The sequence below is a fragment of the Babylonia areolata genome, chromosome 2 (genome assembly GCF_041734735.1).
Source record: "Babylonia areolata isolate BAREFJ2019XMU chromosome 2, ASM4173473v1, whole genome shotgun sequence".
NCBI lineage: Eukaryota > Metazoa > Mollusca > Gastropoda > Neogastropoda > Buccinidae > Babylonia > Babylonia areolata.
Genome location: NC_134877.1, coordinates 14,583,157 through 14,610,105, shown reverse-complemented (window position 1 = coordinate 14,610,105; position 26,949 = coordinate 14,583,157). Strand labels below are relative to the sequence as shown.

Sequence of the window (26,949 nt, the reverse complement as noted above, 5' to 3'; positions counted from 1 at the left end):
CAGAAACGCCCAGAAATAAGACAGGGGGAACAGCCACAAGAAAAGTGACATGTCAAAAACTGGCTACACAGAAAACACAAACACACCAGAAACGCCCAGAAATAAGACAGGGGGAACAGCCACAAGAACAGAGACATGTCAAAATCATGAGACACAAAAAACACAAACTGACACCAGAAACGCCCAGAAATAAGACAGGGGGAACAGCCACAAGAAAAGTGACATGTCAAAAACTGGCCACACAGAAAACACAAACTGACACCAGAAACGCCCAGAAATAAGACAGGGGGAACAGCCACAAGAAAAGTGACATGTCAAAAACATGAGACACAGAAAACACAAACTGACACCAGAAACGCCCAGAAATAAGACCCAGCCTCCAGGGCAGGGAGTGGGAGTGCGGGAGAGGAGGAGCCGAAATGACGAACAAAACAATCAAGCATGACTCACCATTGAGGGCGTTCAGAAGAGGGGACACAAAGTAGGTCCTGGTACAGGTGAGAGGACTTCGAGGGGACATCACCTGACACACCTGTCACACACACACACACACACCAAAATTTGAACCAACTCTCTCTCTCTCTCTCTCTCTCTCTCTCTCTCTCTAGTACTCTTTATGTTTTTGTTTCAATTCTGTATGAACTACTGTGTCTCTCTGCAGTTTACTTTTATTCTCAAAATTCATCATCATCATGTTAGTCCACTGCGAACAATGACGACGTCAGTGATCCCCGGAGATAAGAATGCAGCTGGGGCAGGCAACAGATGATGGATCTTGTCTTATCTCTTTTCAGGATGAACACTTCCTAGTCCGGGTCCTGGAGACGCCTCTCCTCAAACGCCAGAACTCCCTTCTACACAGCCAGTCACCAGGACAGTGCTGCGGTCAGTGCGGAGTGTCCAGATCCCAAGGACATGAATGCTGCAGGCCCCAAAGAGTAGTCCTCCAAGTGTTCAGTTGTATTTAAATGTTCCTTGCACCAGCAGCCGGCTCAGAAAAGAATACCTTTGGCACTTGCATGTCATCCGTTCGGGGTGCATGTCCAACCACCACCTTTGACAGTTGTATGTCATCCATTCGGACTACACGTCCAACCCACCGAAGCCAGGATTTCATGAAGAGTGTTTCATCTTTGCTCTGTGAAGCAATGCCGTGTTGAAAACTATGTCCTCTCTCATGAGACCCCTATGATCTTAATGCAAGCATCAGAGGTGGAACTAATCCAGTGCTCTGATCTATTTCCTGTACATGGTCCATGTCTCACAGCTTTGTAGACTGCCGGCTTGGTCATTTTGATCTGACGGGCATGAATTTTTGGCACTTTTTTCTGTTTTCACGTGTTAATTTTATGTATTTGATGTTTCGGTTGCTGTTTTTCATTACGTAATTTCTTTTTTTTTCCCCTTTTTTTTCTGCAAGGGCTGTATAAAAACAGATTATTATTAGATTACTCTTTTTTTCCCCTGATAAAAGATTTTGATTTCAATTTTGATTTCACTCTGTGGGAGAGTGAGAGACAGGGGAAGGTGGTCCATGATGATGTATGGTGTGGTTATGCAAGAGGTAATACTTGCCTGAGAGTACTGATGAGTCTGTTTGTACAACACATGCACACCACACACACATATGTTTGTTAATGTGTGAACATGTGTGTGTGTGTGTGTGTGTGTGTGTGTGTGTGTGTGCGTGTGTGTGTGTGTGTGTGTGTGTGTGGGTGGGTGGGTGGGTGGCTACTGTATACAGTATTCTATTGCTCTTTGGTCACAACAGATTTCTCTGAGTCAAATTTGGGCTGCTCTCCACAGGGAAGCACGTCACTATAGTGAGAGTGCCACCCTTTTTTTCTGCCTGTTAAGATTATTTGTTTTCATATCAAAGTGGATTTTTCTTCAGAAACTTGCCAGGGACAACCCTTTTGTTGCTGTGGGTTCTTTTACATGCGCTAAGGGTATGCTGCATACAAGTCCTCGGTTTATCATCTTATACAAATGAGCAGAATCCAGACCACCACTCAAGGTCTAGTGGAGGGGGAGAAAATACTGGCAACTGTGGTGTCTGAACCAGTGCATTTAGATTCTCTCGCTTCCTTGGCAGATGCGATACCTCAAAGTGAATACTCCACTTGCGTGGGAGTCTGTGTGTGTATGTTGTGTGTGTGTGTGCATTTGCATAGTAATACAAAACCCAGTTACATGTTCACACACACACACACACACACACACACACACACACACACATTCATGTATGAACGTGTGTGTGTGTGTGTGTGTGTGTGTGTGTGTGTGTGTGTGTGTGTCTGTGTTTCTGTGTGTGTGCATACATGTCAAACACTCTATCATACCGCTTCCTGTCACACCACAAGACAAAAATAATCTGCACACAGAATCAAAAAACGAAAAAAACAAAACCCAAAAAACAACAACAAAAAACCCCCACTTCAGTTGGCATAATAATATCCATCAGAGACAAAACAATATCCAGGGGCTGGCATTTTCCCCTCCACTTCCCCATCACCTGCCCAGCCCGCTCTGTCATGCTCACATTTCACGCCGGGGTCCTGATGCCCCCCCCCCCCCCCCGCCCCCCCCACCCCACCCCCTTCCCCACCCACCAAAAAAAAAAAAAAATCCACTTCCATCCCCAAACACCAGTCCCCTGAGCTTTCCGCCAGTGTCCAGCTTCCTCAGACCACATCTGACATGTGATGCCAGGATAACGCCACCACCGATTCCAGCAGGACACCCCTCCCCCCTCCATCCCCGCCCCCATCCATCCAAAACACCCCTCCTCCTCCTCCTCCTCCCCCCTCCCACCTCTCCTGCTTTCCCGTCAAATCCGTGTGCGTCATCTGCAGTCTGTCAGGACACACACACACACACACACACACACACAAAAAACAAAAAAAAAAAAAAAAACATGCCGTGTTTGCCTGTCTCCTGTTACCCGGCGCTCAGTTTTGTTCTATTGGCTCCTATGTCATCGCTGTCCATGTTTTCACGGGATGCTAGCTGATGGAAATGCTCACTGCATGCATGGCCATTGTCCTTCCTTTCCTTTTGGTTTTGTTGGTGCTTTTCTCGTGTCTGACATTCTTCTGTCGTCAAACGAGGGTTTTTGAAAGAAAGAAATCAGTCCAAAGATTAAAAATTTCTATTAAAAAAAAAAAAAAAAAAAAAAAAGTCTCATCAGCAGCATTTGTGGTTTTTGCTGTGGGAACAATTTCCATGCATCAAGTTCAAAAAGGTTGGGTTATCTCTTTCTTTTTCCATTCTCAAAATTTTTTTTCCTGCTTTGTGGTGTGTTTTTTTTTTCCTTGTATTTTTTTTCAGCTTTAAAAAAAAATAATGTTCCATTCCAAGCAATTACGTTTGCATTTTTTCTTGAGCTCAAAACAATGAGAAAGCATCCAGCCGTATGAGTTTCTGGATGATATATTGTGCAACCAAATCATGAGACCATCCTCAAGAGATTGATTAACTTGGGCAGTTGGATCAGCAAAGAAAGGAGATACTCCCCTGGTTTTAATCACTGCCATCACTCACCCTGGAGCCAGGAGTCTTTTGGAATGCAAAGTGAGTTGTGACAATAGCGCACAAGGTACGGTACTGAACTTCTTCTTCTTCTTCTGCGTTCGTGGGCTGCAACCCCCACGTTCACTCGTATGTACACGAGTGGGCTTTTACGTGTATGATCGTTTTACCCCGCCATGTAGGCAGCCATACTCCGTTTTCGGGGGTGTGTATGCTGGGTATGTTCGTGCTTCCATAACCCACCGAACACTGACATGGATTACAGGATCTTTAACGTGCGTATATACGTATTTGATCTTCTGCTTGCGTATACACACGAAGGGATTTCAGGCACTAGCAGGTCTGCACATATGTTGACCTCGGAGATGGGAAAAATCTCCACCCTTTACCCACCAGGCGCCGTTACCGCGATTCGAACCCGGGACCCTCAGATTGAAAGTCCAACGCTTTAACCACTTGACTATTGTGCCCGTCGGTACTGAACTGAGTGCTGGCATCTGGTCAGGGAATCAGTGTTCGCAAGGTTCCTTCCTACCTGCCTGCATCCATCCATACCTTCCCCCCCCCCCCCCCCCCCCCCCCCCCTCTCTCTCACTATCTCTGCCACCTGCTTTCTCTCTTGCTCAAGAACTGAGCAATGACGCATGCCAGTTGCACATCAAAACATCTGCAAATTTTAGGTTTTACTTTACCGACAGACCTTGACAAGCTCCCAGTCTAAATACTTTCCATTTTATAAATGATATGATTATTGTTTATTTGTTTACATTCCCCTTCATGCAGGGGCAAGACCTACAGTGAGTAAACCATCAGAGTCTGCATCTGTCTCCACCCTTCATCCACTCCCCATACTTCTTCACTCGTCTCCAAAAACCAAGACTTATGTCTGCTCGTCACACATACAAAGTAAATGACAGATGTCTGTATAGATATGACCTTTCAATCCACCCTTCGTAAACTGCCGGAATCTGTTATCAATGCATATATGACTTCACTTCCTTGACTTAGAAAATAAAAAATAAATAAATAAAAAACATTGACAGTTGTGTTTCACCAATCAATCAAAAAGGACATCAGGTGGAGGGGGTGGGGGAGGTAAGGAAACAATAAACAAAGAAGAAAGAAAAAAAAACAGAAAGAAAAAGAATACTGCCATGACCTCCTTGATGAATTTATCTTTTCTTGCAGACAGATAGGAAGATTGGCACAGAGAGAGAGGGGAAAGACAGACAGGAAGATTGGCACACAGAGAGAGAGAGGAAAGACAGACAGGAAGATTGGCACAGAGAGATAGGGGAAAGACAGACAGGAAGATAGGCACAGAGAGAGAGGGGAAAGACAGACAGGAAGATTGGCACAGAGAAAGAGGGGAAAACCAGACAGTAAGATTGGCACACAGAGAGAGGGGAAAGACAGACAGGAAGATTGGCACAGAGAAAGAGGGGAAAACCAGACAGTAAGATTGGCACACAGAGAGAGGGGAAAGACAGACAGGAAGATTGGCACAGAGAGAGAGGGGAAAGACAGACAGGAAGATTGGCACAGAGAGAGAGGGGAAAACCAGACAGTAAGATTGGCACACAGAGAGAGGGGAAAGACAGACAGGAAGATTGGCACAGAGAGAGAGGGGAAAGACAGACAGGAAGATTGGCACACAGAGAGAGGGGAAAGACAGACAGGAAGATAGGCACAGAGAGAGAGGGGAAAGACAGACAGGAAGATTGGCACAGACAGAGAGGGGAAAGACAGACAGGAAGATTGGTACAGAGAGAGAGAGAGGAAAGACCGACAGGAAGATTGGCACAGAGAGAGAGGGGGGAAAGACAGACAGGAAGATTGGCACAGAGAGAGAGGGGGGAAAGACAGACAGGAAGATTGGCACAGAGAGAGGGGGGGAAGACAGACAGGAAGATTGACACAGAGAGAGAGGGGAAAAACAGACAGGAAAATTGGCACACAGAGAGAGGGGAAAGACAGACAGGAAGATTGGCACAGAGAGAGAGAGGGGAAAGAAAGACAGGAAGATTGGCACAGAGCGAGAGAGGGGAAAGACAGACAGGAAGATTGGCACAGAGAGGGGGGGGGGAAGACAGACAGGAAGATTGGCACAGAGAGAGGGGAAAGACAGACAGGAAGATTGGCACAGAGAGAGAGAGGGGAAAGAAAGACAGGAAGATAGGCACAGAGCGAGAGAGGGGAACGACAGACAGGAAGATTGGCACAGAGAGAGAGAGGGGAAAGACAGACAGGAAGATTGGCACACTGAGAGGGGAAAGACAGACAGGAAGATTGGCACAGAGAGAGAGAGGGGAAAGACAGACAGGAAGATTGGCACAGAGAGAGGGGGGGGAGACAGACAGGAAGATTGACACAGAGAGAGAGGGGAAAAACAGACAGGAAAATTGGCACACAGAGAGAGGGGAAAGACAGACAGGAAGATTGGCACAGAGAGAGAGAGGGGAAAGAAAGACAGGAAGATTGGCACAGAGCGAGAGAGGGGAAAGACAGACAGGAAGATTGGCACAGAGAGAGAGAGGGGAAAGAAAGACAGGAAGATTGGCACAGAGCGAGAGAGGGGAAAGACAGACAGGAAGATTGGCACAGAGAGGGGGGGGGGAAGACAGACAGGAAGATTGGCACAGAGAGAGGGGAAAGACAGACAGGAAGATTGGCACAGAGAGAGAGAGGGGAAAGAAAGACAGGAAGATAGGCACAGAGCGAGAGAGGGGAACGACAGACAGGAAGATTGGCACAGAGAGAGAGAGGGGAAAGACAGACAGGAAGATTGGCACACTGAGAGAGAGGGGAAAGACAGACAGGAAGATTGGCACACTGAGAGAGAGGGGAAAGACAGACAGGAAGATTGGCACACTGAAAGAGAGGGGAAAGACAGACAGGAAGATTGGCACACTGAGAGGGGAAAGACAGACAGGAAGATCGGCACAGAGAGAGAGGGGAAAGACAGACAGGAAGATCGGCACAGAGAGAGAGGGGAAGGACAGACAGGAAGACTGGCACAGAGAGAGAGGGGAAAGACAGACAGGAAGATTGGCACAGGGAAAGAGAAGGGAACGACAGACAGGAAGATTGGCACACAGAGAGAGAGGGGAAAGAAAGACAGGAAGATGGGCACAGGGAAAGAGAGGGGAAAGACAGACAGGAAGATCGGCACAGAGAGAGAGGGGAAGGACAGACAGGAAGATCGGCACAGAGAGAGAGGGGAAAGACAGACAGGAAGATTGGCACAGGGAAAGAGAGGGGAAAGACAGACAGGAAGATAGGCACAGAGAGAGAGGGGAAGGACAGACAGGAAGATCGGCACAGACAGAGAGGGGAAAGACTGACAGGAAGATTGGCACACTGAGAGAGAGGGGAAAGACAGACAGGAAGATTGGCACAGAGAGAGAGGGGAAGGACAGACAGGAAGATCGGCACAGAGAGAGAGGGGAAAGACAGACAGGAAGATTGGCACAGGGAAAGAGAGGGGAAAGACAGACAGGGAGATAGGCACAGAGAGAGAGGGGAAGGACAGACAGGAAGATTGGCACAGAGAGAGAGGGGAAAGACAGACAGGAAGATTGGCACACAGAGAGAGAGGGGAAAGACAGACAGGAAGATTGGCACAGAGAGAGAGGGGAAAGACAGACAGGAAGATTGGCATACTGAGAGAGAGGAGAAAGACAGACAGGAAGATTGGCACACAGAAAGAGAGGGGAAAGACAGACAGGAAGATCGGCACAGAGAGAGAGGGGAAAGACAGACAGGAAGATTGGCACAGAGAGAGAGAGAGGAAAGACAGACAGGAAGATTGGCACAGAGAGAGAGAGGGGAAAGACAGACAGTAAGATTGGCACACAGAGAGAGAGGGGAAAGACAGAAAGGAAGATAGGCACAGAGAGAGGGGGGAAAGACAGACAGGAAGATTGGCACAGGGAAAGAGAGGGGAAAGACAGACAGGAAGATAGGCACTGAGAGAGAGGGGAAAGACAGACAGGAAGATTGGCACAGAGAGAGAGAGAGGGGAAAGACAGACAGGAAGATTGGCACAGAGAGAGAGGGGAAAGACAGACAGGAAGATTGGCACAGAGAGAGAGAGGGGAAAGACAGACAGGAAGACTGGCACAGAGAGAGAGAGAGGGGAAAGACAGACAGGAAGATAGGCACAGAGAGAGAGAGGGGAAAGACAGACAGGAAGATTGGCACAGAGAGAGAGAGGGGAAAGACAGACAGGAAGATAGGCACAGAGAGAGAGAGGGGAAAGACAGACAGGAAGACTGGCACAGAGAGAGAGAGAGAGGGGAAAGACAGACAGGAAGATAGGCACACACAGAGGGGAAAGACAGACAGGAAGATTGGCACAGAGAGAGAGGGGGGAAAGACAGACAGGAAGATTGGCACAGGGAGAGAGGGGGGAAAGACAGACAGGAAGATTGGCACAGGGAAAGAGAGGGGAAAGACAGACAGGAAGATAGGCACAGAGCGAGAGAGGGGAAAGAGGGAGAGAAAGGACTGGCTGGCCAAGACACAGAACAAGAAACAGTACGGTAAAAAGGCAGAGAAAGAAAGTCTTTATATAGTTAGATTCTTCTTTCTACACTTTTTGTTCCTGTTCCTATTCAATCCCAGTTTGACACAGTCTCAAAGAGAGAGAGAGAAGCGAATGAGTGAGAGAGGAAGGGAGAGAACAGAAGACAGCGAGTAGAGAAAAAGAGACACCGTTGGGCAAACTGATTCAAATAAGATGCAAGCTAACGACACCCTCTCTCTCTCTCTCTCTCTCTCTCTCTCTGACACACACACAAAACACACACACAAACACACACACACACACACACAAACACTCTCTCTCTCTCTTGTCTTACTCAAGCAGACGCACACTAAACTCTTTTTACATTATGTTTACAATTTGTTTCTACTACTTTAGTCTCTAAGGTGAGGGCTGGATGTAAGAAATTTTTTTTTTTTTTTAAATGTACACTGCATATCTACTACCCTTGCAAACGAAGAATCTCTCTCTCTCTCTCTCTCTCTCTCTCTCTCTCTCTCTCTCTCTCTCGTGTCAGATCAAATTATGGTGCTCAGAGCCTCGCCGACTACTAAAGCCATCTCAAGGCATCTACTTCAAGTCAAGGGTAATAATAATAATAATAATGGTATTTATATAGCGCTGAATCTTGTGCAGAGACAAATCAAAGTACTTTCGCACCAGTCATTCACATGCATGCATAACTCTAAAACTGTAGAAACTAAAGACAAGGAAGAGGCAGGCCAGGGAGGCTATTTTGGGAAGAGGTGGGTTTTAAGGCCAGACTTGAAAGAGCTGAGTGTGGAGACTTGACGAAGCGAAAGAGGAAGTTCATTCCAATTGCAAGGTCCAGAGACAGAGAAAGAACGGCGGCCAACAGTCGAGTGTTTGAATCTGGGTATGCATAAACAGAGTGGATCTGAAGCCGATCGTAGTGAGCGAGATGGAGTGTAGAGGTGAAGGCAGCCGCAGAGATAGGAAGGGGCAGTTTTGTGAATACATCTATAACATAGAGTGCTGATCTTGCACTTTAATCGGTGTGAGACAGGGAACCAGTGGAGATGTTGCAAAAGAGGAGTGATGTGCTCAGATCTTTTCTTTCTAAGGACGAGTCGGGCAGCAGAGTTTTGTATGCACTGAAGAATCAGGGTAAAAAAAGTACAATAAAAACTATTTACTACATCAACCTTTTCACTCAAAAAGCTATAAAAAAAAAAAATTTTTAAATCTTCCAGAGTTTAAAACATTCAAATAAAAAACAATAATGTTGTTATTGTTTGTTGCTGTTGTTGGGAGGAGGAATGTGGCAGAATGGTTAAGACGCTCAGCTGCCAATACAGACGGTCCACGAGGGTGTGGGTTCAAATCCTGCTCTCGTCCTTTCTCCCAAGTTCGACTGGAAAATCAAACTGAGCGTCTAGTCTTTTGGATGAGATGATAAAGCCAAGGTCCCATGTACAGCACGCACTTGGTGCACTGAAAAAAGAACCCCATGGCAACAAGAGTGTTGTCCTCTGGCAAAATTATGTAAAAAGAAATCCGCTCTGATAGGTACACAAACATATAAGCATGCACTCAAGGCTTGACAAGCGTGTTGGGTTATGCTGCTGGTCAGGCGTCTGATGAGCAGATGTGGTGTAGCGTATATGGATTTGTAGGAACACAGTGACGCCTCCTTGAGCAACTGAACTGAACTGAACTGAACTGTTGTTGTTTGTTGTTGTTGTTGTTGTCAGTGTGTTTACCATGTGCCCCACAGTGTCGGCAGGGGTCAGCTGCTGGTCACTGGCCGGGGGCGCCGTGCCACTCTGCACTGATGACAACACCGCCTTGCTGCTGTTCTTCCCAAACACCACAAAGGGAACCTTGCACTTCCTGGAGAAAAGGAAAAATAATTTTTAAAAAATGGCCGGGTTTTTGTTTGTTTGTTTGTTTGTTTCCTGTTCTTTTTTTTTTTTTTCTTTTCTTTTTTTTTCAACATTCTTTATTCAGACAAATGTTTACTTTGAAAATGGCCGGTTTTGTACAAATGCTGCCAAAAAAAACCCAAAAAAAACTTGCAATATACATGTTCCTAAATAACAGCAAAATGGCAGGTTTTTGTACAAATGCTGCAAAAAGAATTTGCAATATACATGTTCCTGAATAAAAGCAAAATGGTAGGTTACTACTGTACAAATGCTGCAAAAAGAATTTGCAATATACATGTTCCTAAATAAAAGCAAAATGGAAGGTTTTGGTACAAATACTAAAAAAAAAGAACTGGTATATACATGTTCCTACATAAAAGCAAAATGGCAGGTTTTTGCACAAAATGCTGCAAAAAGAATTTGCAGTATACCTGTTCCCCCAAAACAAGCTAAATGGCAGGTTTTGTACAAATGCTGCAAAAGAACTGCAATATACATGTAATCCTAAATAAAAAGCAAAAGTAGGGGTAGAGGGAGGAATGGTGAGGGGAAGGTGGGGGGGGGGGGAGGAAACAGCTGCAGACTCAATGACAACAAAAGTAGTAGCAATAGTAGCAGTGATGTAATTTAACTATTACTATCATTACCACATCTGTTACTGCCTGTCCACAGTGCAGCCGTATTTGTGTCAACTTCTTCTTCTTCTGCATTCACTCGTATGCACACGAGTGGGCTTTTACGTGTATGACCGTTTTTACCCCGCCATGTAGGCAGCCATACTCCGTTTTCGGGGGTGTGCATGCTGGGTATATTCTTGTTTCCATAACCCACCGAACACTGACATGGATTAAAGGATCTTTAACGTGCGCATTTGATCTTCTGCTTGCATATACACACGAAGGAAGTTCAGGCACTAGCAGGTCTGCACATATGTTGACCTGGGAGATCGTAAAAATCTCCACCCTTTACCAGGCGCCGTCACTGTGATTCAAACCCGGGCCCCTCAGACTGAAAGTCCAACGCTTTAACCATTCAGCTATTGCGCCCGTCATTTGTGTCAACATTGGCCTTTGTGTTCTCATCTCCCAAGTCAATGACGTCTTCATTGTTCACAATGGACTTCCCTACAGTTATCATCATTTATATTATCATCATTGTTGTTGGTGATTTGTTATTATCATCAGAATAAGGCTCAGTCAACTTCCACTTGCCAACTATATTGAATTTGAAGATGATTTAACTGTTTGTTTGTTGTTGTTGTTGTTTAACAAATTACAGTATAACAATTACAAAGAGAAACATAAAACAAGTCATACATGCTTACTCACCATGGTTTCAAACATCATGCAAAGAATTTGTGGGGGGAAAAATCACTAAAACTATGCATTCCTCCCCCAATTAAAAACCAAACTGCCATTGCCCACTCACTTGAACACATACTGGGAGACTTCAAACAAGATTCAAGGGAGACAAATCTGCCTGTCAACCCAATGACAGGCTGACGGACTGATATCCCCTGACTTCTGGTGCAGAAACCATTGAGCTCCAAACTTGCCAGAAAGTTCAAATGTATAATGTGCTGCAAGGCCAGTGTTGTTTTACTCAGGGCTGTAACTCTGTTAGCAGAGTCTCCCTGGCATCTTCAGCCCAGTCTAAATCTGACCTACAGTCATGTTCTGCTGCCATCTAGCAGCAGAAGTAACTTTTTAACATTTCACATTGTTGCTTGTAGTCCAGCCGACCACACACACAGGGCCATATCAGGACTGCCCAACTAAATAAAAGATTCAACTGCAGAAAAACCCCATCACATCTGGGGGAAAAAAACACCTGCTGAACAGCACAGTGGGATTCTCTCTTGAGGGCACATAAGACCGTATGGCTGTGTCTGGAGTGGCACTGTCTTCATCTGTCTGCAGGCAGGGGCAGTTTGGTCTGTGGGGTGTGCTCAGCAGCTGGAGGGTGGTGTCCTTTTGCCGGTGGGCTCTGCAGTCATGAAATACTGGCCGGTATATCCATGGGGATACCTCTTTTAAGGCTGTCACGAGTTGCATCCTGTGGTCTCTTTTGCCTCTGTTCGGGAGCAGTCATGTCCCTTGAATTCTCAGTGGCGTGTCCTGTGCGTGCCTGCACCCATCGTGAACAGAGTGCAGGCCTCCAAGGGTGGTGCAGGATTGTTCCAAGGGTGGGTGGAGGCATGTGCTTCTCTGGGTCCTCCCCAGCACCTACGGGTGTTTCTCTTTCTTTTCTTCTTATATTTGCCAATAAGCTCCTTAACGCGTTCAACCCTGTGCCCGCCTGCTAGGCCGGTGCCTCTGATCGCCATTCTCCACCTGAGCTCGCCTAGCAGTCAGGCGAAGAAACCCATTCACATATACCGGTTTATCAGCTCACTATTATGCATTAAACTGCTAGGGAAGGGAAGTAACTAGAACTTAACTTCCTTCCTCACAGGCATGCGAAGTTTCACTCCAAAATTTGAACAGTCAATGTGGGTTTTTTTTTCTGGTTTTCCACATCAATATGGCAAAACATCAAAGGCTTACTGCACAGGAGATGCTCTGATGAAATTATGATGGAACTCTTGACAGTGAATTCAACCCAGGTAATGATGATTTGGTGTATAATACATCCGATAATTCTTGGAAAATTGAAAGAGATGAAATTAGCCACTGGTCTGGTCAAAGTGGCGGACATTTGAATGAAGAACATAGCCCACAGCCTTCAACATCGACAGACACTGACATTTTACTATTTCTGTGTTTAATTTCAAGTTACAAGTAAACAACTGCATCCCTTGCCTTGAGACTTCAGCATCTTGTGTCAAAATTATATTTCAATGATTCATGTGAAATTTGGTAACTATTGGTTGAGCATGCATTGCATGCACGCATGCAACACATATATCACTATGTCTTTCCACATGCACGCATGCATGCAACACATATATCACTATGTCTTTCCACATGCACGCATGCATGCAACACACATATCGCTATGTCTTTCCACATGCACGCATGCATGCAACACACATATCGCTATGTCTTTCCACATGCACGCATGCATGCAACACACATATCGCCATGTCTTTCCACATGCACACATGCATGCAACACATATATCGCCATGTCTTTCCACATGCACGCATGCATGCAACACATATATCGCCATGTCTTTCCACATGCACGCACGCATGCAAACACATATATCGCCATGTCTTTCCACATGCACGCAACACATATATCGCTATGTCTTTCCACATGCACGCAACACATATATCGCTATGTCTTTCCATACGCACGCATGCACGCAACACATATATCGCTATGTCTTTCCAAGAGTGATGCAGAAAAGCACTGTGTTATAGTTCTCACCCAGAATTATGCCTGTGGTTTCCAACCAGGCCATGCTGGTAAAAGCTGCACAGAGGCTGTAACAGATACAAACAAAAAAAAAAACAACAACTGAAACTTCATTTCTCTTTAGAAAAAAACAAACAAGGTGACACCATTCTGACTAATAATCATGTTAAAAAAAATAAAGTTTTCAAGTATGAACTCTTCACATCCATTTTGAAAAACAAAACAAAAAAGGCTCAACCAATATTCTACAAAACAATGTGACACAGCAAAATACTACAAGACACAGTTATGATTCAACATAACGTAAAATGTTCAGCAAAAAAAACAAAAAAACCTGGTTCCAAATTCAGTTAAAAAGAAGAAAAGAAAGAACCATTCTATTCTGGCAACTCTCCCCATCCACCAACTCAAGTTTAGGAAGAAATTTTCAAATTATTTAGTATCTTTTTATTTTCTTTCAAGCTTAATTCATCATTGTCAGAAATTCTAATCTCTCTATACATATTCAGGAATGTGAGAGAGATTGAATTTTTAAAAAAAAATTTAAAAAAAGAAAAAAAGCATACTGTAGCCATGGAAAGGAGGGGAGGCTGCATAAGCCCCTGATGTGAAGGAAAGGTGACACCTTAACGGAGGGGATCTAGGGAGGAGGGGGGTGGGAGCAAAGCCCCCTTGAAACTGTCCACACAAAAAAAAAAAAGTTTACAAACCCCAACAACAGTGCATGAATCACTAATGTTTCACTGTTCTGCAAGGGATCAATATGAACTGTTTTTAAACAGCACATAAAACACACAAAAGAAAGAACGGTGTTTCCTATAAGCTTAAAGTCTGGAATAAAAACAACAACAACATATTTTCTGCTTGTAATGTAATGAATCTTTGGTACATCTGCTATAGATCCCAAATCTGAATAACATAGGTAACTAACTGCAGTCATCAAGTGTATCACCACATCATCGGCTGACATAATTTCAGCACACACAAAAATCCATTATCAAATGTTGCGGCTTTTGTTCTATAAAGTGCTGAGTGGCCCTAGTGGCTAGACAGGGACAAAAATTGTGCATGTGTGTGTGTGTGTGTGTGTGTGTGTGTGTGTGTGTGTGTGTGTGTGTGTGTGTGTGTGTGTGTGTGTGTGTGTGTGTGTGTGTGTGTGTGTGTGTGTGTGAGTGTGTGTGTGCGTGTGTGCCCTGTTTGGCGCGCGTGCATGCCTATGTCTGCGTGCTTGTGTCTGCATCTGTGTCTGTATGGGGTGGGGATGTCTATGTACACGCGTATACCAGAGGGTATGTGCATGTGTGCATGTACGTGTGTGTGTGTTCCCTGTTAAAACTAGGTTTCAGTGTAAAAAAACATATTATCGTCAAATCAGGCCATGGGTACATCAGTATACTCCCAAGGACAGGAGTGAATCATTTGTTTATATGTTTGTTGCTGTTGTTTTGAATTCAAAGTGTGTTCTCTTTCAATCCGAGGGTCCCGGGTTCGAATCACGGTGACAGCGCCTGGTGGGTAAAGGGTGGAGATTTTTACGATCTCCCAGGTCAACATATGTGCAGACCTGCTAGTGCCTGAACCCCCTTCATGTGTATATGCAAGCAGAAGATCAAACACGCACGTTAAAGATCCTGTAATCCATGTCAGCGTTCGGTGGGTTATGGAAACAAGAACATACCCAGCATGCACACCCCCGAAAACGGAGTATGGCTGCCTACATGGCGGGGTAAAAACGGTCATACACGTAAAAGCCAACTCGTTCGTGTGCATACGAGTGAACGCAAAAGAAGAAGAAGAAAGTGTGTTCTGTTTGTTTGTTTGTTGTTTTTAATTCAAAGCAAGCTAGATTTCAACAAAACAACTCAGAACAGACTCTCAGATTGATCTAAGTAACGCACAATGGTCAAGCACAAGAGTTAGTTCCATCAACACAGAACAGATTAGAAACAGGCCTTTCATTATCAGGACTGATGAAAAGAGTGTGGCAGCAGGCTGTTGTTTTTTTTTTTCCAATTCTGTCGTCAAATACATCAGCAGTCACATTGCTATAGCTGTTGTCAGCGACATCATACCTACGCTTCACTCCCTTCCCTCTCCTCCACTTTCTCTCGGAATTTTCAGATCTGCCTATGTGTGCGTATGTGTTAGGGTAGCTGTTAGATACACATGTATGTTAAAATGTATGTATGCAGTGTGTGTGTGTGTGCGTATGTGTGTGTGTGTGTGTGTGTGTGTATGTGTGTGTGTGTGTGTGTGGTCACATTTTGGTGTGTGTATGTAACATAGATATAATGTTTTATGTTAACATAAGCGTTTTTGTAAAGCACCTAGAGCAGATTTCTGGATAGTGTGCTATATAAGTATCCATTATTATTATTATTATTATTATTATTATTATCTCAGGAACAGCCTCTGGGGCTTTTCTGGGGCTTTTACAGCATTTCTGCCTAGCTCTCACATCCCTGAAAATCTACAATGGAGAGAAAAAAAAAAAACAGAAGAAAAACATACCTCAGATATCCTGCCTTGGGTGAGAACTCCTTTGTTCTTGCCTCTGGCAAACAAAACATTCAAGCACATATAAATACAAATATAAGCATGCATTTACGCATGCACACTCACACACCCACACACACCAACACACACACACATCCCCACCCACCCCCTACATACACACATGCCAAATATCACCCAAAGTGAAAAGACATTAAATGAAAGAGCATCTCTCTCTCTCTCTCTCTCTCTCTCTCTCTCTCTCTCTCTCTCTCTCTCTCTCTCTCTCTCTCAAATACACTGTTTCATTTCGTAATCCATATAACCTCACATGATTTCATGCACAAGCAACATTCTGCTTGAGATATATGAGATATAAACAAAAATGAGCATGAAAAATTACTACTCACCTTATTCACTAAAATAAAAATTACTGAGAAAAGTCAACAGTCTTCCACACACACAAAAAAAAAAGCACTGCTGCTATAAAAGTGACCAGAGCATGTCTTCTAAAAGACTTAGTGCTTCAAATAACCTAAAAAAATATACCATAAAATGGAGAATAGGGTAAATCAACAAAATGGTAATACATGTAAAATGTTACATGTCTGAGTGTTTATGTGTACGTGCCTGAAATCTGGCAGCCATCAGTCAGCTCTACCTAGGTAGGCAGCCTGTTGTGCAAATGACCCCGAGTCTGTGAAGCACTTAGAACTTGAATCTCCAACCGAGAATTGGTGCTATACATAAATATCCATATCAAATCAAAAAGCAAAGTGCTGACCGGGAATGAAAGCAGGGCCAGCGGACTGGATTCTGATTTAACAAGTTAATGCATCAAGGTTTAACAACACACACACACACACACACACACACACACACACGTAACTGAATCTCACTGGAAAGGGATGGCAGGTCTATGTATAGGCGTTTTCAAAAAGATGTGTTTTCAGACCAGTTTTAAAAGACTGAAATGAGTGGCGAAGATCGTGAGGTAAACTGTTCCATACAGATGGAGCTGAATGAGAAAAGGAAGAATCACCGAAGGATCGGGTATCAACACGGGGAGCGAGTAACCGCCGTGAATCGGAAGATGATCTCAAATGTCGTGGGGGTTTGTAGATCTGAATGACTTCCATCAAATACTGAAGGGCAGCACACGAAATGGAGTTGAAGGTAAGATTTGCGACTTTATACTGAATGTGGACAGAAATGGGTAACCAGTGAAGAGAATGCAGAAGATGAGTGATATTGTCAGTCTTTTTGGTTCTAAAGATTAACCTTGCTGCTGCTGCCCTGCTCTCATGGTGACCTCAGTTTCGATACCCCTCCACTTCTGTGCTTGGGGTGAGTCCTGTCAATGTCGTCAGTATCGGCGGATTCGTCGGGGGCTGTTGTTTGAGGGACGTGGTGGCGGTCTCCACTCTGGGAGGGACGCTCACTCAGTCTGGCTCCGCGACTAAGCCATTATTGTCGTTAGTAGGGGGCTTAGTAGGTGGTGTCCTAAGTACGTAAAATCAGAACAGGCACCACTGAACACCACCGAAGTGACTCAGCAGCAGTGCAGGGTCTCCTCTGGTGTGTGGCCTCCAGGCAACCTAACATCGATGGTTCCCTGTGGACTGCCAACGCTGGAACTGCGACGGACAAACCCGGGTGTGGCCGTGTATGGGGGAATCTAAATGAGCGGCGTGGGAGTAATGCCACTGAAACGGTGCAGATGATGGGGCAGCAAAAAAAAAAAAAAAAAAAAAAAAAAAAAAAAAAAAAAAAAAAAACCTTGCTGCTGCGTTTTGATCTTTCCGGAGTTTATGCATTAAGTACTGAGGACAACCGATGAGGAGTGAGTTACAATAACCAAGTCTGGACAAGACAAGAGAGCACACCAGAGTTTGTGTTGGCTTGAGCAGTAAGGAGATGTCAGACAGAACTGATCTTTCGAATTTGAAAGTATTTTTTGGCATATGTGGCTGATCTGATGTGTTTGTCTTTTTCATGTTAAAAACAATTGTTCTTTACATTCAGATGGTGAGCCTTATGCACTGTATCACCTTATAGCCTGGGAACTACGGTACTTGTGAAAGAGCTGGATGTGATTTTTTTTCAACATTTCATGATAATCTGGATGTGATTTTCAACATTTTTCATGATAATCTGGGTGTGGTGTTCAATATTTCATGATAATCTGGATGTGATTTTTAACATTTCATGATAATATCTGATCTATAAAATCACATTTCATGATAATATCTGATCTGTCTGTCAAGTTGCCTGCCAGACTGTTTATCAGTGTTCCTATGGGGTGTGTGTTTCTTTGTTGCTGTTGCTGTTGTTGTTTCTGTTTGGTTTGGGTATTTTGGGGTTGTTTTTTTTGTTTGTTTGTTTTGTTTGTTTTTTGTTGTTGTTTTTTGTTTTTGTTTTTTTTGTTGTTTTGTTTTTTTTGCATTTGAGTAAACAGAATCAAGTTTTATCCTGGTAAGGAGTGATGTGTTGTATGTTTTCCATTGCTTTAAAAGGTTCCTACTCAGTAAAATCTTGACCCATTAAAATTGAAATAATAATGTTCAAAAGATAATAACAATAATAAATGAAACTTTTTTTTTCCCAACAAATAACAGTGAAAAAGCCAAACAAGTCTGGAAGTCGAAAATTTTCAAAAAATCCACTCAGCTTTCCACAGCTTTAAAAGGTCGCTGCTTTGTAAAATGTTGACCCATTAAAACTGGACAAGCATGTTCAAAACATAATAATAGAAAACAAAAATAAATAGATAAATAAAAGTGGTAAATAAATGATAGTGAAAAAAACAAAATAAGACTGAGGCCGTGGTTATACTGAACCGTGCAACACACGCCGCACGTTTTACGGCGCAAATTAAGCGGCGCATGTGGTTATGCTGAACCGTACCACACACGCCGCAGGTTTTGCTTGCGCTGATGCAATACCCGCGGAAACAGGCACATACATATGAGAAAATGGCGCTAACGAGAAAGAAGAAGCTGCTTTTGTGGTGGTGGTGGAGAAAAAAACAATTAGGCAGAAGAAATCGTCGATTTGCCGTTCATCCCATCAACAAAGTGCGACACCTTCATGGCGCATATCATCATCTTATGCCCCAGCTATGGAGTGATGAAGAGAAATTCGTGGCGTATTTTAGAATGAAACCAGTGGTTCTTGTCGTCTTTGTTATAGATAAAAGTTCGAATCCTCACTGCAGCGATCAACCTCTCGTCGTCCATGTTGGAAAGGAAGTGTCGTTATTTATCCAAAAAATCAAGCACGAGTTTAGTCCCTTTTCACCCGTGCGGCCGCGTGCGCTCGGTTTGCACGACCGTGCAAAACGCGGCGTAAAATTTACGGGTCCAAGACGGCTCAGCATAACCACATTCACCCGTCCCCAGTAAGCCCAGAGAAGGATTTTCCTGAAACCGAACGCGCAATTTGCGCCGCAAAACGTGCGGCGCGTTTGGCACGGTTCAGTATAACCACGGCCTGAACGTCAAAATTTTTCCTTCAATCTACTCACATTTCCATGGTCACACAGTCCATCATGGTTTTCCACTGACGCTCCAGTATGGGCAGATTCTGAAAATGAGGACAGAGAAGACACTGTGTAATGTAGTGAGGGTGATGCAACCAACAACTGACATGGATAATAAAGACTGAAAAACAAAAAAGTGTTAGAAATGTAGACATGTGCGTGAAAGTGTATGTGCTTGTACTGAAATAAGAGACGAACATAAACAAACTACAGGCCTTCATCAACAGATGCCTGCACCATATTATAAACATCAGGTGGCCAGAAACCATAATCAAACACCTGCCTCTGGAGAAGAAACAACCAGGTGCATATCAGTGAGGAGATCAGGAGGAGGAAATTGGGCTGTTTCAGTTTCAGTTTCAGTAGCTCAAGGAGGCGTCACTGCGTTCGGACAAATCCATATACGCTACACATCTGCCAAGCAGATGCCTGACCAGCAGCGTAACCCAACGCGCTTAGTCAGGCCTTGAGAAAATTGGGCTGGATACACCGTACCCTTTGAAAGCCTCCAGACGACAACACAAGACAGGCACTTTAATGGAACCCCCAAGCTTCTTCTTCTTCTTCTGCGTTCACTCGTATGCACACGAGTGGGTTTTTACGTGTATGACCGTTTTTACCCCGCCATGTAGGCAGCCATACTCCGTTTTCGGGGGTGTGCATGCTGGGTATGTTCTTGTTTCCATAACCCACCGAACACTGACATGGATTACAGGATCTTTAACGTGCGTATTTGATCTTATGCTTGCATATACACACGAAGGGGGTTCAGGCACTGGCAGGTCTGCACATATGTTGACCTGGGAGATCGTAAAAATCTCCACCCTTTACCCACCAGGCGCCGTCACCGTGATTCGAACCCGGGACCCTCAGATTGACAGTCCAACGCTTTAACCACTCGGCTATTGCGCCCGTCGAACCCCCAAGCAAAGAGGAGAGTTGGGCAGACCAAAGCAGACCTGGAGAAGAAGCATGGAGGATGAGATGAAGGCAGCCGGATGGGCATGGACCTGGCTGAAGAGGACAGCCCAAAACCGAGTCTGCTGGAGGAGTGCTGTTGCAGCACAAAGAGTTGCTCCACAAAGAGTCAAGAGACATAAGTCAAGTAAGTTGTACTGAAATATTTGCACGTCACACACTGGCATGCTCCAAATCAAAACTGTGTATAAACTACACAAAAAAAATTGTGCTGGTCAACAGGTGTGCAATATGTTCACACAGCATGTGTGGGAATAGCTAAACGGTTAAAGCATTGGACTTTCATTCTGAGGGTTCCAGGTTCGAATCTCGGTAACAGCGCCTGATGGATAAAGGGTAGAGATTTTTCCGATCTCCCAGGTCAACATATGTGCAGACCTGCTAGTGCCTGAACCCCCTTCGTGTGTATACACATGCAGAAGATCAAATGCTCGTGTTAAAGATCCTGTCATCCATGTCAGCATTCGGTGGGTTATAGAAACAAGAACTTACCCAGCATGCACACCCCCGAAAACGGAGTGTGGCCGCCTACATGGCTGGGTAAATAAACAAATACATGTAAAATGTTATATGTCTGTCTGAGTGTGTATGTATGCGTGCCTGAAATCTGATTGAATGACACAGGAAACGAATGATGAGCACCCAATGGCAGCTGTTAGCTGGCTCTACCCAGGTAGGCAGCAGCCTGTTTGTGCAAATGGCCCCTGAGTTTGTAAAGTGCTTAGAGCTTGGTCTCCGACCGAGGACAGACGCTCTATTCTTCTTCCTCTTCTTCTTCTGTGTTTGTGGGCTGCAACCCCCATGTTCGCTCGTTTGTACATGAGTGGGATTTTAGGTGTATGACCATTTTTTTCCCCACCATGTAGGCAGCCATACTCCATTTTCGGGGGATGTGCTTGCTTGCTGGGTATGTTCTTGTTTCCATAACCCACCAAATGCTGACATGGATTACAGGATCTTTAACATGCGTATTTGATCTTCTGCTTGCGTATACACATGAAGGGTGTTCAGGCACTAGCAGGTCTGCACATATGTTGACCTGGGAGATCAGTAAAATCTCCACCCTTAATCCACAAGGCGCCGTTACCAAGATTCAAACCTGGGACCCTCAGATTGAAAGTCAAACGCTTTAACCATTCGGCTATTGCGCCCGTCATGCGCTCTGTAAGTATCCATATCATTCATTCATCAAACAAGTGAGGGGGGAAGCAGCAGTGGAGGGACAGAGACATGCAGCAGCAGCTGTGGCTGACCTCAGTGGTGAGGATCTCGATGCTGACAGGATCCTGCAGACTTTGCAGCTGGTGGACCATGCTGCTGACGTCTGACACCTCGTACTTCAGGGTGAAGAACCCACCACTGCACACACACACACACACACACACACACACACACATGCACGCACACACACATGCATGCATGCATGCGTGCACACACACACGCACACACATGCATGCACACACATACACACACATACATGATTGCGTACACATAGAAACACACACACATGCACACACACATACATATATACATACACACACAACACACACACATACACACACACAAACACACATGTACACACATGCACGCGCGCGCACACACACACACACACACACACACACACACACGCACACACATTCATTCATTCATTCATCACCATTAATCCAACAATTCAAACCACAGAACGAATAAATTGCAGTTTTGGGGTTGGATTTTTTTTGGTGGGCGGGGGGAGGGTTCGGTCTATTTCATGTTTATATATTCGCTTTCAAACCGACAGTGAGATACACTCATGCAGAGTTGATAAACAAGATACTATAATTATTCTACTGAGGCTACACAAAGAAAAAATTGGTTTCATGTAAGGAAGAAGGAAGCCCGCTTGCATCTGGCACTCTTTCTGCAATGGCATTCATTTCAAATCAAGGCAGTCAGTTTCAGACCAGCTGGAAAAGTCTTGGAAAACTGCCAACCGTAGGCCCTTGCACAGTAGTTACACTTGTAGGATCGTAACAGAACTCCATATACAATTTCTATTCAATCTATATATTCCCACCCGATCCCTGTCATCAAGACCACCAGTTCAACCGAATCATACAAGATCACTATCTTTGCAACAATTTACATCCTTTGCTTGTTCCTATCTCTAAAAATGATGTTTACATCATATCATTTTATATCATAGGCCGAATGACCAAACCACCAGAGCCAATACTCCGTAGCCAGCGCCGTCACCTAAGACAACAGCCAAAAGTCAACACCAGTGCCAACAAAGCCTCATTTTCAAGAAAGGCAAGCCATTCAGATGGTTACTCGTGTCACACTGTCTTAAAAATTCACATGTACTAAATGCGTCGATAAAGCTTCATGTTTCAAAGAATCGCTTCCACAAACCTCCCTTACACGCTTGCACACACACACATACAGATAGATTGATACACAGACAGGCAGATAGACAGATAGACAGATAGATAGATAGGCAGACAGATAGACAGACAGATAGACAGACAGACAGAGAGATTACTTGATTGAGCACACATTGTGACCTACCTTCCAAAATCTTCCAGAGCAAAAGCTTGGACCACTGGCCACTTTTCAACCAGCATCTTGTCAAACTTCTGTTCTGCTGGACCTGAACAACAGTTTCAACATTTTACTTTCAGTTTCAAATTAATTCACACACAATTCTGACCTACAAGATGACACAACACGTAAGGTAGGAAAGTTCTCTTGAACACATTTTAGCCACAAACATCTGAAAAAGTGCATCTGCACCAAACGAAGGAAACTGTGAGTCTGAATCCTCTGTATCAGGCACAAACACAGAGAGAATGGATTTGTCAACCATAAAATTTTCTTTGTATGTTTGTTTCTAGGAGTTTGTGTGTGTGTGTGTGTGTGTGTGTGTGTGTGTGTGTGTGTGTGTGTGTGTGTGTGTGTGTGTGTGTGTGTCTGTGTGTGTCTGTGTGTGTGTGTGGTAATGATGTCATCAATGGATTCCAGACCAGAATCCAGGTTGTTGTTGCCTTCTGCGGACTCAGCTCCGATATCTAACGCCCCATACATGTATATATAACAAGTCAAGAACACCAAGTGAACCCACTCACCAGTTGACGTGCTGTAGTAAGGAATGCCAATGCGCTTGCACCCTGCAGTCATAGCAATCAGCGAGTGAACTTTGAACTCCTCTGCCAGTTCTGCCCCTTCATCGCTGTCCAGGTCATACTGCAAAGAAGCATGCAAATACTGACACCCAACAAACCCGACTGATACAAGTTGTAAGAGTACATAAGGAAAGAGGCAGAAAAAAAAAAACAAAAAAAAAAAAAAAAAACACAGCACCTCAACTTGAAAAGTTGCAAATCTATCTGAAATAAACCAAAATGCCAGAGAGTTTTTAACAACACAATACATCTTTCTTCATCCATTTTGAAAATACCTACTATTGTACAAGACAATCTTTCAAATGTTTTTGTGCCGACTGCAGTCTTGTCAATCATATCACCAGTTGTTGTTGTGGTTTTTTTTTTTTTTTCAATAGCAACAATCTATGATAAAAATTTAAAGTAAGAGAAAAAGGATAATGAGCAGTGATAAAAATGAAAACGTTCAGGTTAAAACCATTTTGCTTCACTGATTTGTCACAAAAAGATTTTAAATTCCTTTTCAAGTCAACTGACGCAAAGTCCGCATTCAACTAAACTGGATTTTTACACGTAATAAATCAACCTAAATAACTGTAGATAAAATAATCCCAGTAGTGACGCACATTACCTCTTCCTCTTGCAAACAGTGGAAGGATACATTGGTCCAGTGACTGACATAGGGCAGAAAGTAGTGCCAGTTGACGGGGTTACAGTACACATCTACTCGGGTCTTGCGAATCACCAGCATCAGATCTGAAAATAGATAATTATATAAATAAATAAAATTGAAGTTTCAAGGTGTTAAGGATAATCCACATATGCTATACCATACCTGGTTTGTTTGTTTTTTTTCTAAAAAAAAAAAAAAAAAAAGAGTGGCATATACTTAAGCTATTCACAGAGTGACCGGACACACTAGTCAGACCTTCAATAAGTGAGAGTAGAGGATACAAATGATGTTATCATTTCCATGACATCACATTCTCATCAGGACAAAAATAGATATACAGATGATCAATTTATAACTCATTTCGATCAAATCAAGTTGCAGGCATCAACTGAAAATGTCCCCAAAATAAGAAAACTTTAAGTGCAATTTTGCAATTCCATTAAATCATAATTTTGGATACTATGTCTGTGAATAGAAAAAAGATGCAACAAAGAATGATATACATGGAGAGAAAAAAAAAAGAAGAAGCAAATTTCAAAAATCATACATAACATTACTGATTCAGCATAATCAAACTGATCAAAGCAGTCGTCAACCTTTGTGCATGCTAAGTGCTAATGACTGAGTTTGTGTGTGTGTGTGTGTGTGTGTGTGTGTGTGTGTGTGTGTGTGCAGACATGCACACAGGCTTGAGTGAATATAAGTCTTGGCTCCTGTGTGTTAAAATTACTCATTAATCCTGCCAAACATGACAGGCACACATGCTGGAGTGAAAGTAAGTCTTGGCTCCTGTGTGTTAAAATTACTGATTAATCCTGCCAAACATGACAGGCACACATGCTTGAGTGAAAATAAGTCTTGGCTCCTGTGTGTTAAAATTACTGATTAATCCTGCCAAACATGACAGGCACACAGGCTTGAGTGAATATAAGTCTTGGCTCCTGTGTGTTAAAATTACTCATTAATCCTGCCAAACATGACAGGCACACATGCTGGAGTGAAAGAAACTCTTGGCTCCTGCATGTTAAAAGAACTCATTATACAACCTGACATGCAGACAACATTTGTGTGTAATTTCCTACACAAAATATTGATAAAAAAAACTGCACGTCAGCAGAATGCAAACTCACCATCAACCACTTCTTCAGGAAACCCAGACCTGGAACAAGGTAAGAGAACATTATTCAGGATGTGTCAACATAAAATAGTGCTTGATATATTGCCTGCTTGCTTGCTAGCTCAGAACAGAATGTCTGTTGACACTGAATCGATGATCTGTGCCTGTGTGTGGCATGCACGTTCATGCTTGTGTTCATCCTGTTAACATCTTTTCATTGAATATGTACATGTGTGCATGTATGCACATATGCATGTGTGTGTGTGTGTGTGTGTGTGTGTGTGCACGCGCGCGCACGTGTATGTGTGTGTATTCTTCAAGGAATTATTTCCACCTATGGATTATCCATGAATCACTTGTGTTTTGGTACATCTAAAAAGATATTTAAAGTCCAAAGTCACCCAAACATGCACACAAACACACACACACACACACACACACACACACACACACAAGCATGCATGCATGCATGCATAGATGCACACAAAGATTTGTGCACATAACAGCAAAATTTCTAAAGAATAAGCCATAATAACTACACTTCCCTTTCCCAAACACACACACATGCATGAACACACACACACACACACACACACACACACACAAACACTGACAAACACACAAGTTTACTGAGGAAGAAACAAAAACACGAAATTGATGGTCAACCTTTCGAGCTCAGCTTTCCTGACATCAAAGAATCCAAACAACAGATAGTTGATGAGCTGATAGCATCCTTCATTATAACGTCCATCAATTCCTGCAAATAAAGTGTAAAATAAAATTATAAGGTCATTCTCATTTACAGCAACTGTTCTCTGAAACTACCATGTAAAAATTAAGAGAGTTCATGCCAACATACTGGTATATATATGGGCACCTAACTAAAAATTAAATGAATGTTACATAAACTGTTCGTAATTGTTCAACATACCTTTCTTCACATATATACTTATGCACAGTAACTGTACCAATTTTGTTTATTCAAAGAAGCCACTTTAAACTGAAACTTCAAATCTTCAAATTCTTTCACAAAAATAAGACAAGTTTGTAACATATGTTTAAAAATATGAAACAATAGGCCATTTCAGTTACAAGTGTCTTCACTGTGCGGGCAATGCAGTGTATGTATGTGTGTACATGTGTATATGAGTGTGTGAAAGTGATAGAGAGAGAGACAGAGACAGAGACAGAGTTATAAAGTTCATGTTATGTATCAGAGGAAAAGTATATTATAAGAAAAAGTCTAAAGAGGTTGTGGTGTGTATTGAATGAGTTGTCATGGGAAGGAGAATATGTATATGCATATCAAGTATTAACCTACAACAATGTAAATATGAATAACAGTATTAAATATAATACATTAAAGGAGGATACCAACTGGACTGGAGTTTAAAATTTCTGAAAACATTCTAAGCAATGAATAATTCAAAATCTTTTCAGTGGCTAATGAAATATTGGAATAAAAGTCATCAACTACATCTTTTGGAAGTAACTGTCTTATGCTCGGACAATGAATGAGTAGATGGCTTACAGTTATTTGCTTACCGCATATACATTTTATATTTCTAGAAAATTGTGTACGAAAGGCATTTAAACAAAGTCTATACATTAGACTTGTAATTTGTCTTGAATGTGCTCTGTGTGTGTGTGTGTGTGTGTGTGTGTGTGTGTGTGTG

At 43.3% G+C, this 26,949-nt stretch overlaps 1 protein-coding gene across 1 annotated transcript in view; it reads right to left on the bottom strand.

Moving 5' to 3' along the window:
• The window catches only part of LOC143298395 (dynein axonemal assembly factor 9-like), a 378,176-nt gene that overhangs the window by 349,707 nt on the left and 1,520 nt on the right, over positions 1-26,949 (bottom strand). The window contains exons 3-13 of the mRNA XM_076611286.1: positions 25,940-26,030; positions 25,287-25,315; positions 24,115-24,239; positions 23,448-23,565; positions 22,891-22,972; positions 21,594-21,699; positions 19,348-19,406; positions 15,840-15,882; positions 13,341-13,396; positions 9,802-9,931; positions 451-532 (exon numbers count right to left, since the gene is read on the bottom strand). Coding sequence (XP_076467401.1) covers positions 451-532; positions 9,802-9,931; positions 13,341-13,396; positions 15,840-15,882; positions 19,348-19,406; positions 21,594-21,699; positions 22,891-22,972; positions 23,448-23,565; positions 24,115-24,239; positions 25,287-25,315; positions 25,940-26,030 — 921 coding nt within the window. The remainder of the gene's footprint in view (positions 1-450; positions 533-9,801; positions 9,932-13,340; positions 13,397-15,839; positions 15,883-19,347; positions 19,407-21,593; positions 21,700-22,890; positions 22,973-23,447; positions 23,566-24,114; positions 24,240-25,286; positions 25,316-25,939; positions 26,031-26,949) is intronic.